This window comes from Antechinus flavipes, chromosome 6, assembly GCF_016432865.1.
Source record: "Antechinus flavipes isolate AdamAnt ecotype Samford, QLD, Australia chromosome 6, AdamAnt_v2, whole genome shotgun sequence".
Classification (NCBI taxonomy): Eukaryota; Metazoa; Chordata; class Mammalia; order Dasyuromorphia; family Dasyuridae; genus Antechinus; species Antechinus flavipes.
In genome coordinates this window covers 227,566,377-227,578,843 of record NC_067403.1, presented here as the reverse complement: position 1 = coordinate 227,578,843, position 12,467 = coordinate 227,566,377, and the positions used below count along the sequence as shown (strand labels likewise).

The 12,467-nt window shown below is 40.6% G+C and overlaps 2 protein-coding genes across 7 annotated transcripts in view; one reads left to right on the top strand and one right to left on the bottom strand.

Annotated features, from left to right (window-relative positions):
* HIPK3 (homeodomain interacting protein kinase 3) overlaps positions 1 to 11,087 on the bottom strand; it is a 92,400-nt gene extending 81,313 nt beyond the window's left edge. For 4 of the 6 annotated variants that reach the window (XM_051966387.1, XM_051966391.1, XM_051966390.1 and 1 more), the window contains exon 1: positions 10,839 to 11,087. The gene's annotated coding sequence lies outside the window, so the exon portion shown is untranslated. Of the gene's footprint in view, positions 1 to 6,479; positions 6,602 to 9,284; positions 9,454 to 10,838 lie in introns of those variants that run through there. The other 2 variants (XM_051966389.1, XM_051966388.1) reach the window with 2 other exon arrangements.
* A 101-nt stretch (positions 11,088 to 11,188) lies between these two features.
* LOC127541532 (uncharacterized) lies at positions 11,189 to 12,004 on the top strand. The gene has a single exon (XM_051966763.1). It carries the CDS (start codon positions 11,189 to 11,191, stop codon positions 12,002 to 12,004), a length of 816 nt encoding a protein of 271 aa, XP_051822723.1.
* Positions 12,005 to 12,467: the final 463 nt, after the last annotated feature.

Genomic DNA, 12,467 nt, shown 5'->3' with positions numbered 1-12,467 from the left:
GCAGAGTAGATGCTTAATAAAGTATTGCTTTTTCATTCTTTAAAATCACTAAAAAACACAATTCGACACAGCAAATGCTATTAAAGCATCAAATCAAAAATGAAATATCAGGCACTGAACCAATTAACAAGCACGTACGTTACAGGCCATGATGAGTAGTGCTGAGACACAAATGGACCCTGGTTTTAAGGAACTTATGTTACAAAGATACTTGTGCCAAATAGGTAAGTGATTTCAGAATTTATTTCTGTGACCCAAAATCTTCTCCAGGTATTTTCACACTTAGTGCACAAGCCTGATCTGAAGACTGAGGGAAGCTAAAGTTTTCATTTATGCTAAATATGCATGCACCTGTGCAAGCGGGCACCCGCACATGCACACGCACATACCCTGAAGAATTGGAAATTCCCTTGTGTTAACCATCAAAGACAAGGAATTAAAAAAAAAAAAAAAAAAAAAGACAAGTATGTAAAAAGGCTGGTATGTGTGCTAAAGATAAGCATCATATAAGAGGTTTTTTTTAAGTATTCTATTTTCTTAGTCAACCTAAGCTGCAAACTTCAAATTTTTCGCGAAATCTTGTTGGAATCTGAAATACTTCTCTGGCTTTGCACTCATAACAATTAAATTGACTAAATCACGAAGAGCCACAAGCACTGTAAAAAATAATAAGCAGAATGATTTCAGAAAAACCTGGAAAGACATGAACTGATGCATAGTGAAGAGAACCAGAAGAACATTCTGCACAGTAATATAGTTTGATGAAGAACTGTGAAAGACTTAGTTTTTCTCAACAATACAATGATATGATAATCTCAAAGGACTAATGATGAAACATACTATCCACCTCCAGAGAAAGAATACTGCTTGAATACAGATTGAAGCATGCTACTTTTCACTTTGTTTCTTTCATTTGTTTTCTTTCAAGTCTTCTTGTACAAAATGACTAACATAGAAATGTTTTACATAATTGCACATATAAAACCTATATCCGACTGTTTACTGTCTCAGAGAGGAGGTAGGAGAGGTATGACGGGAATTTAGAACTCAAAACTAAATAAAAATTCTAAAAATTAAAAAAAAAAGAAAACCAAAAATATTTGAATTGTAAAATATAACAGGAAATCATAAAGTTTTTGAACTTTCCAATCTAATTCAAGGACTAGGTCTTTGTTTAAACAACTACTACATACACAGCATAATGCTAAGCAGTGATGATATAAACACCAAACAAAAAAGTCTCTGCCTTAGAGGAGCTGTCATAAGAAAATGATACATAAACTAATAAAACCTGGACAAAATTTGGAGAATAGATTCCAGAAATAGGAGAGATAACATATAAAGAATGGAGGTAGAAAGTGAACTGCCAAGTTTGAGAAACAGCAATTTAGGCCAATGTCCCGGGGAATGACATGAAATAAGCCATTTAAGATAGTTAAGAGTCAGTGAAGGACCTTGAAGAGCAAATTGAATAGTGTATATTTCAATCCTAACGACAACAGGGATCTACTAAAGGTCCTTGAGCAAGGAGATGATATGTCAAGTTTTAGGAAAACTTTTTAAAGCTCTTTGGAGGATGTATGGAATGGTTTAAAAAAAAAAAAAAAAAAAAGGAAGCCAGGACATTGGTTAGAAAAAAACAATAGGAGTGCAGGTGAGAGGCGGTGAAGATTTGAAGTAGGTGATGTGCATATGGTGAGAAAGAGAGGGTAGATGAGAGAGATATTGTAGAAAAGGAATGCCTGGTAAATGATTAGATGTGGGGGAAAAAAAAAACTGGGGATGACTTCAAGACATCAACCTTAGTAATATAAAGTGTGTGTCTGTGTGTGTATATATATATAGTAATATAATGTAATATAAAGAACAATGCTTCCCTTAACAGAGAGAAGGAATTTCAGAGTAGAATTTCAGTGGGTTTAGGAAAAGATTTCATTTGGTACACTATGAGTCTGAGATGCCTATAGGACATCTAGGTGAGGTCCAAAAAGATGAGTCAAAATTACATAACTCATGTGGGAGTTTAGGGCATTATCTCACCTACACAGATAACTAAACTGAAGAGAGCTAATAATACCCCCAAGAAAGAAGTATTAGAAAAAGAAAGGAAGAGGGCTCAGAGAGGAGCCTTGCAGGACCACCAAGAAAAAAGACAGTGCATAATTTCATGAAAAACTAGAGAAGAGAAAGTACACAGGGGAAGGGGGCAAGTTACACTGTCAATGAGACAGAGGATTTTTAAAAGTTTGAGAATAGAGAAAAGTCCATCAAATTTTGCAATCAAAAGATCTGATAACTTTGGAAAGAATAAGCTCATTAATAAACTCAAAAAAGTGAAATCAGAAACCAGATTGCAAAGTGTTAAAGAGTAGGAAGAGAGGGAAACGGAAGCAATTGAGTGCAACCAGCTTTTCTTCAGAATTCTGCTATAAAAGACAAGAATTACAGGATAATATCTCATGGGAATAGTAAGATCACATGAAGTTTTGAGGTTTTTTTAGGCTGAGGAGATCCAGGCATGTTTGAAGGAAGAAGGTTGGGAACCAGCAGACAGGGAGAGAATGATGATTAAAGAAAGAAGGATTATAGAAGCAATGAGATGAGAGAGGACAGGATGGAGGATACAAGCAGAAGGATTATCCTTGGCAAGGACTGGGGAATGATGTCACGAATTTCTGAAGTGTAAAATAAAAGGCAAGTATGACAGACAGCCTCTATTTTCTCAATATGTAGGAAGGAAGGCTTTCTGTTGAAAGGAGAAATTGAAGGAGAAAATGGTGGCCTAAAAGAATTAAGAAGAAAGGAGGCTTGAAATAGTTACTTTGGAGTACTACATAAAGTCATTTAGGAAAGAATAAAAGGATTGCCAAATAAAGCAGTGAGGGCCAAGCTGAGATCAAATAACAGAAATTTGTAGTGTACACAGTCAACATGGTTGTAAGACTTCCTCCAGTGCCATTCAGCGGATTATGAGTAGAAGTAGGGAAAAAACATAGTGGGTGTAACTCAAGATTGAGATTTGGCAAGGCATGAATAAGGTTGGGGCAAGGGGGCAAAGGATTTTGGAAGAAACAGAAAATTAAACTGGTTAACCATAGGATTCAGATTAGGAAAGACTGAGGCCTGAGCAGTAAAAGAGGTTGTGGTAAAAGATGAAGAACAAATTTAGAAGGGTGAAACACAGGGAGAAATGAATGGAAGGTGAGCTGAAAATTTTAAGAGTATTTAAGAGCTTTCAAGTATCAAATGAAAAATTTATTGTCTTACAGAGAATCAACAAAATTTCCTGATCTCTGACGCTAATAAAGCTTAGAGGATTGCTATCTAAACACAAAGGGGAAGGGGATGAAAAGAACTTTTTAAAATTCAGTGTCATTAAACTGAAAATAATTTAAAATTAAGATCATCTATGCCACAAGATCAATTTTCAAATCTAAACACTTCCCATTAACATATTGCAAAGTCACATTAACTTTGATGATGTAATCAATTATTTTACTATAGCTAGTGTTGCAATCAATCACTATTCAATTTGTAATTCTATTTGCATATACACAAGTAAACTTATTGTGGTATAATAGTTTCATTTCCAAATTATAATTCATTGTAGGGTTTTTTTTTTTAATTTTCAATTCCAAAAATGTGAGGTCCTATTGTTTAACAACAGTTTTCTAGTTTCTCAAGCATCTAAGACTAACATACACCTGCCAGTATTTTAAGAATATCATAAAGCTTTATATTTCTTGTAAGTAAACTGCCAAAAGTCTTCCCTTAAATTATATCAATAGGAGAAAGGAAAAGAAACTTTAGATGCAGATTTAGGGTACCAGAAACAATATACATATATAATGAACAAATTTCTCTAGGATATCCAATTCCATCTTTAACATGGAATCTCTACCTGGATTATTAATTATTTAAAACTGGCAATGTTATACATTTGCAGTCATATAGTCTTCCAAGCCTATAAGATTATTTTTGTATTATTAAACAGATGATAAACCAATATGTAGAAATGTAAACCAATATCATTTTCAAGCTCTTAAAAGATTGTTTTACAGGGTTTTACAAAGTCGTTGCAACAGGCATTTCAGACTCCACCATTCTACAAAATTAAGCTTTTCTGTATTTTATTTCATTCATTCCCAAGAAAAACATTTAAGAAAAGAGAACACAAAATAACTTGTAATTGTTTTCATCAACTCATTTTTAAAAAAATTTCTTTTCCCCAGCTTTCTTCCAAGTCCTTTCCCAACTAAAATGACACCTTCTATACAAAGCCTTTGCCAAATTTTCTTAAGTCCCTTTCTTCTGTTTACAATTTCCAATTTATCCTGCACATATAGTATGTACATAGTTGTTTGCATGATGTTTCCCCATTAAACTGTAAGCTCCTTGAGAGTAGGAACTGTCTTTCCATTATTAGAGCTTAGCACAGTGCCAGGCACATATGACGAAGGTGCTTAATAAATATTATGACTGACACCATGACTGTGTTTCATGAGGATTTGTGCTAAGAAGTCCTTCAGGATGGTCTTCCCTGCAGAAAAGAATAGCAGTAAAGGAGGAAAAAAGTCCACATCAGTATAATTACTCATAAAATAATTCCATTTTTCCTTTGTAACTTTTTTTTAATCTCCAGTGACATCACTTTTCTAAGGGTAGCACAATCTTTCACACCAATTCCAGTTATCATAAAGGGAAAAAAGGAATGATGAAGTAAACTGCAGTATTTTTCCTCTAAATATGTAGAAAGCAATCTGACTTCTTAAAAATCAAACTTCCTTGTAGTAATCTTAACTTAAGGTAAACAAGAGAGAGAGGCTTAGTAAAGTGTTTAATTTATCACTAAAAAATTTCTAAGCAACACATAAAATAGTAATCATAAAAAGGAAAAATGAGGGAGAAGAGAGGGAGAGGCAGGAACAGAGAAAATCAGCTTAAACCAAACAACTAATTAAAAAATGACTACAATAGCAACAAGTCATAAAGTTCAGAACTTGTCAAATGACAGGTTGTAGACTAGCCCTATGTTTTAATTAAATATCCCTGTTTCATGTGTTTAATTAAGCTGCTTTTACCTACAACATAAAACCTTTAAAAACTGTACTCAAAATAATAAACCATTCCTAAATACCACATCTTAAGTAAATCCTTTCCATGCTTAGGTGAAAAGTGGAAGAGAGGAAGCAAGAGACAAAGAAAAGATGGAAGTAGAAAGCAAGGAATATAAAACCAGAGATAGAGATGCTAATGCTATTTCAACTAGACTGATCATTTAACAGGTGTCATTGGCCTATTCTTATCCTTTCAGCTACCACAACTGCTCACTGACTTTGTCTTCATAAATAAATGAACTCTGATCTCCAGAAATTTGAGCTTTTAGGCCAAAACATATTTCTCTCTTTTGTTTTTTTCTCATCAACCTAACTGGTTTCTTTTTAGGATCTTTCACAATATTTATATGTGAAATAACAGTGTGTTTCATAAAAATGGTTTGGAACCAACCAAAAAAAAATACTATTATGTTTTAGATTTTTAATAATTTGCCCCTTGGTTCACATAAATGAAACCATTTTATGCCACCAAATAAATGGTTTGGATCCAATTAACAGCACATTTAAAGTCCAACAATTTGGTCTTACCTAGGCCAGAAAAAATTCAGAAAATGTGACTTGGCACCAAGAAAAAAAAAAAAACTTTTTAAGGCAAATATCATCTCAATGACCTATAGGGAAACATCAGAGGAAAAAAAAAAAAAAACTGACACAGCTATGTCCCAAACTCAAGTCAAACAAATACAAATATCCATGGCAAACCAGACTTAAAACCAGAAAAATTCAACTGGCTCAATACTCTGCAAATTCCTTTTTTTTTTTTTTCCCCCTGAAGCAATTGGGGTTAAGTGACTTGTCCAGGGTCACACAGCTAGGAAGTGTTAAGTGTCTGAGACCAGATTTGAACTCAGATCTTCCTGACTTCAGGGCTGGTGCTCTATTCACTTCCCCAATTAGCTTCCCCTACACTGCTGATTTTTAACACCATTAGAGCAATGTTTTCATAATTCCGACGGTTTAGTACTTTAATCATGGCAAACTAGAATGACCAATTATTACTATCTTAGCTCAGTTTCCAAGACACATAGAGACAACTGAAGAAAGTAGCCTGACCTGCTTAAAAAACAACAACAAAACAATATCTAATTTAACCACAATGTACAAAATACAGATTTTATCCACCACACAAATGAAACATAAAAAACGTTATGCACTAACAGGTCATTTTTTCCCCCACCAGCACATTTAATTTAATTTTAATTAAATCAACCAAAATAAGTGGACTATACTCTCATAATATATGAATTCTAAGAATATCCTCCCCCCCACCCATGACATTGATACAAATGTCATCAATCCCTCAAAAGTTCAACTCCAAAATTATAACATCACTTATTTGATATTAATTGCTTAAGGTATTACCTAAGAGGTGGTCTTTTTTTTCTTTCAGCAACTGGATCCCAACGCATAAAGAGTTTTATAGAAAATTCCTGTTGATCTAAATTTCCCTTATAAAAAAGTGGTTGACCATAGTAAAGATCTTAATAGTTTAACACAATTCACATTATTTAAAAGGTGAACAACAATACCATATCATGCTTCTGGAGGATACTGCCTTTAAAAAGAGAGACACAGACAGGCTGCCTCATTCTGGACAAGCTGAAGTTCTATTCTGTCTTCAAGAGTGCCTTCCATGTAGAGCATATCACAATGGAGGTCACAAAGGCTTAGAAGGCCCATTTACAAGGTTCAATTCAGAGAAAAAGGTTGTACTTTAGCACACTATTAGTGCCAAAAGAAAATGGCAAATTCTAAGCTATAGTAAGGCAAGACACTTGGAAATTAGGAAAGCTGCAACCCTCGAATTTTACAATATCCTAATTTATTTTGGCAACATTATAATAATGATTTAATAAGTTATTCTATGCTCTCCAAGTAACTATAAAACAAGATTAACAAATTCAAATATGCCCATTTACAAACTCCTTTGACCACTAAAGGTTCTGACATACATTATGTCATAACATCTTTTCATTTTCTAATTCAAATCTGAAGATTCTTCAAATGCTACAACTTTATGCTTCTGAATGAACTTTGTGGAAATTCTGTCCTAAATACAGATTTGACAAATTACTTGTGTACAGTGAGAAGACTAACAATTTCTATGTCATTAAAAGAGACAACCAAAAGAAAAGTATAATGTTAAAAAATGCACATCCACATACAAAAACACTCACAGGCCAATACAAGGGGGGGGGGGGGGGGGAGGGGAAGGAAAGAAAGGGGTATTTCCATAGGTATGACATCTACCCATGAGTTAATTTAAGGAACACTAATGAACCCAAATTTCTGAAATCCATGAAGAGGGAGGGGTTTCCTTCCTGCACTCTTCCCACACCTGTCTAAACCTATATTGTTTTATCATTGAGTATTCATGCTTCAGATATTTAAAAGAAAAACAAACTCATCAGAGCACCAGTGTGCTGGTCAAAGTTAGCTTGAAAGCTATTTTCTAAAATTCCTACAAAAGACAGATTAAAAACAAGAATCCATGGCCATTATACTCATCTAATTACAATCATTATATTTATAGTTTTCCACAAACGGTAATATGGGGAAAGAAGACTTAAAAGAGTTTCTAAGCATATTAACAAAAGATTAAAATTCCAATCCAAAAGCTAATGATAAGATTTATTTTCAAGTCACAATGACTAGTGAAAAAAGTTCACATAAAAATAAAATAAGGCTGATTCCCCATCTGCTTGCCTGACATATCTAGTTAATATTTGAGCCTATGTATGAATTCAAACTATTTATTAAGTAAATAGGATTGTAATCCATTACATTTTGCTCAGTTCTTTTACTTTCTAATTTACTTTCCTTCTATTTGGTTGAAATGTAAAAGAATTTCAATTATGCAGTTCTCCTATACCTAAATTGAAGTTAATAACATGTGAGACTACTCCCTGAATCTCAAATGTTTTCATTTTAGTTGCTTAGCACATTTTATATTCTAACACTAACTAGCCACCAATTTACCTTTTCATCTCAACATTAAAACAAATTTCAAAATTCAAAAAAGTTATAAAGTTAAATTGGAGAATGTAAAAAAAAAAAAAAAACATCCTAATCTTATCTTCATAAATAATGGACCACACAGTTCATAAAGGCAAAAAATAACTTGTTGATGTAATGGTGTCTTGAAACTTTATTTGGCTTTCTTTTAGCACTCAAAAAAGAATATATAGGTGGCACTATAATAAATAATTAAGGGAATTTTGTTTACTTTAAATACTAAGTATAATACTTGAGCTCAATTGTGACCTATCAAGACCTTATCATTGCTCATTGTATAAAATTAGCACTGTATTTGCAACCATAAGCAGAATCTGGTCTTACTGAGTATATGGTGGATGAGAGAATCCCAAATTTTTAAAAGTCAAATCTCATGAACTATTATGAAAGAAACTCTAAAAAATGATCACAAAAGTAACTATGGAGCATGTTCAAAGTTTTAACCAAACAAGAAACTTCCTTCTTTGGGAAAAGTCTTCTTTAATATTATGAACTTCGGAATTGAACGTTATTTCTTTTTCTTACTTTTAGCACTCAAAAAAAAATAACGTATGAGACTATAATAATAATTCATGGAATTTTGTTTACTTTAAATATTAAATATAATACTTGAGTTGAATTATAATCTATCAAGACCTTATCATTGCTTACTGTATAAAATTGAGGGGAGGAAAAAGTTTTACCTAAGTACTTCCACTTAGGAAAAGTACCGTCAGCATAAATAGACCTAAAGAAAAAAAAAAGGAAAGAAAGAAAGAAAAAAAAGAATTTAAGAAGTTCAAAATTACGATTTGAATATATAAAAGCTTTAGCTAGTTTTGTTTTGGGTTTTTTTTCGGTTGTTGGGTTTTTTTTTTTAAGTTCCCAAAATGCCCCAAGTACAAGAAAACAGAGTTTCCAAAAGAAGAGAACAAGAAGCTTTCTTCATAAGCCTGAAGCGGCTCCCGAACAAAAACATGACAGGTGGAAAGAGGCGATTCCTAGCAGACCCACCACGCGTTCGTGAAAACCCCGGTTCCAGGACTCGGAAAGCTAGGACTTCACCACCAGGTCCAAAGGAGTTTAAAGGCTGACACCCAACCCTCCTCGCCCTCTTCCCCCACCTCCCCCTTAAAGCGCGGAGCCCTCCCCTCCGCGCCGAGATCCCCGTACCATTTTAAAGCGTACGCCTCCCTCGCGACAAGAATAGACACATATTTTTACACCTTTGCAAAAGTTTCTCAGCCCTGCCCGAAGGGGAAGCGGCGGCGGCGGCTCCAGCCAGGGGAGAAGTCCCGACGACAGCGGCGGCAGCACAGCCGCCGCCGCCACGCCTCCCCCGCCCGGCAATTGGAAGCGGAGCGGCGGGATCACATTTCTCTTTCACAACAATCACACACACGCAGCTCCCGCGAGTCTGACACACTCCATGCCCGCCCGGGGAGAAGCCCGACGCCAGCGGAGGGGAGGGGGTTGGAGGGGGGGGGGGGTCTAGGTAATGACAGGGGAAGAAGGGGAGGAGCTATGTGAGGAGGTTCTAGAGCAATGACAAGGGAGAGGTGGGGGTCTAGGTAATGACAAAGGGAAGAAGGTGGGGTTCTAGGATAATGACAAGAAAAAGGGGGTGTCCGGGGTAATGACAAGGGTAGGAAGATGCTACGGAGGCTTTTTATGGGAGGGGGATTTAGGATAATGAGAAAGGGGGAGAAAATGCCAGGAAGGGTTTTTATGGGAAGAGGGATCAGGAGGAGCGTTTCTTATACGGATTTTTTTGGGAGGAAAAAGGAAGTATTATGAGGATTCTAAGGGTAATGACAAGAATAAGAAGGTGACAGGGAGGGATTGGGGAAGTTATGAGTTATGGAGGTTCTAGGTTTATGACAAGGGTAAGATGCCATGGAGGGCTTTTATGGTGGAGTAATAACAGAAGGTAGGAGGTTAAGAAGGTTCTAGGATAATAACAAGGATAAGAAGGTACCAGAGAAGCCTTTTTGGGGTAGAATTATGGAGGTTCTAGGGCAATGACAAGGATAATAGGTGTCAGGAAGGGATTGAGGGAGGTTATGAGTTATGGGGGTCTTAAGGTAATGACAATGGTAAGGCGCTAAGGACGGCTTTTATTGAAGGGGGGGGATAATAACAAGGGGGGAGAAAGCAGGAGGTTATGAGATCCAGGAGTAATGGCAAGGATAAGAAGGTGCCAGAGAAGGCTTGGGGAGTTAATAACAGGAGGAAGAAGGTAGGAGGTTATGGGTGTCAGAGAGTAAAGAGAAGGGTAAGAAGGTGCCAGAAAAGGTTTTTTGGGGGGAGATGAATAATGGGGGTTCTACGGTAATGACATGGGTATAGGAATAATTTTTATGGAAAACTTAATGTAATGGCAAGGAAAAAACATCGGGCTTTGGGTCCTAACAAGGGGGGACGGATGCAGGGCCAGAGTTCTAATGGGGGAAGGGGATCTGGGGTAATGAATGACCCGGGGAGGGTCAAGTTGCCTCGAACCAAACCAAACTTTGGGCGGCCGCCGTCCGAGCCCACGTTTCCCCAGAGCAGGCAGCCCGCCGCCGGACGGGGGCCTGCCGAGATCCGCCCAGGGGAGCCGGGAAGAGGCGAGGCAAGGCGAGCGGAGGAGGGGACGCTCCAGAGCTGCGGGGGGCGGGGGAGGGGAAGGTCAAGTTCGGCCGGGGTGGGCTGCTGTCCGGAAGCGCGAGCCTCGGGGGTTCTTACCTTCCTAGAGGCCGGCGCGCTCCCCTCGGCTGACGGCCGCGGCGGCGGCCCGGGGCATGTCCGTCGCGGGGACGACCACGGAGCCAGGCGCTTCAGCAGGCGGCACCACCCAGCCCGGGCTCAGCCCCTCTCGGCGGCCGCTGCCATCTTGGGCCGGCGGCTGAGATCAAACGGCGGAACGACGACGCCCCGCTCCCGTTGCTATTGCTGCTGCTGTGGCTAACGCTGCTGTTGCCGTGGCTAAGCTCCGCGGCCGCCCGCCTCATCTTCCTGCCCGGGGGCGCGGCGGGGCGCGGGCTCGCGGGGCCTACGGGCGGCGCGGGCTCCCGCGGCCACGGCGGTTGAGGCCCATGCGCGGCGCCCGGGCGCGCGCGAGAACGAGAACGAGGCGGAGGCGGCGGCGGAAGCGGGAGCCCGCGCGGCCCTTCAGCGCCCTGCGCAGCTGGCCGATGCTGCTGCTGCCGTCTAGCCCGCCACTCTTCCAACTACCGCCGCCGACCGCCGGCGCTCCGGCTCCTCCTTCCCCTTGTCCTCCTTCTTCTCCTCCTCTTCCTCCTCTTCCGTCCAGGCCGGTCCGGAGGCCTTCGCCCCACTCCTCCCCACGTCGCCTCAGCAGCGCCGCCGCGCGCCGGAACCCAGGGCTTCCCCGCGTCAGAACCTGCCAGCCTCCCCCTCGGCGCGCGTGCGCGGGCGTGCCCGAGCTCGAGCCAGCCCGGCCCCCTACCCTGCGCTGGAGCGCGAACCAGCCCCGCCCCGCTCCTAGTCTCTCCCCCACCCGGGCCTGGGCCCGAGCGCGAACTGGAGCGGGAACAGTCCCTCCTCCACCCCCATCCCTTCTCCCCCACTCCTCCCCTCCGCACAAGCAAGCCGACCCCTCGCACTCCCCGCTCCCCAGCGCGGGCGCGAGCTCGAGCCGCACCCTATCCCAGGCACGACTCCACTGCCAGCCGGCCACCCCCCTCCCCAGCGATGCCCTTGAACCTTGTCTGGCCCACTCCTTCCTCCTTGGGAACACCACTGAGAAACCTCATCCTATAAAGTGGACGTTTGCAGGCTCCAGGAGCTGCGCCACGCACCGGCCCTGTCTAGGGCCCGGGTCTTGGTCCTGGGGGGAGAAAAGGGGGCGGCTCCCCATGTACATGCACGCCATCCCTTGCAAAGGCTAAGCACCCCTAAGAAAAGAGCGAGAGATGTAATCCTTCTTTACCCTGAGAGCCTCCATCCAGAGCGGCACCCTTCCTTCCTTTCTTCCCTCCCTCCCGTCCACGGTCAAGTGCACCCGAAAATCCGGCGCCAGGGGAGGGGAGACGAAATGACTCCGGAAAGACCCCCTCCCCCCTAACGAGAGCTAGCGATGAAGTTGAACACTTCCACTCCCCACTCCCCCACCCCCAAGTGAACCTCCTCCACTTTTTCCTCAGGAAACCAGTGGAATGACTCATCTCCAACCATAAATTCACGGGTCTAAGCTAGAAGGGACTTTAGATCATCGAGGCAAAGCACAGAGGAGCAAACTGAGTCCCAGAGTGGTGAAGGGACTTCAAAGAATGGGAGAGCTCTCGAGCCCCGGGTCCTCTATTGTGCGGGGCTATTTCACCTCGAGTAGATTTTCTTAACCCTTCGCGCCCT

What these genes read in the sequence shown, in the direction of transcription:
- LOC127541532 (XM_051966763.1), top strand. Translation starts at nt 11,189, where the DNA reads ATGCGCGGCGCCCGGGCGCGCGCGAGAACGAGAACGAGGCGGAGGCGG.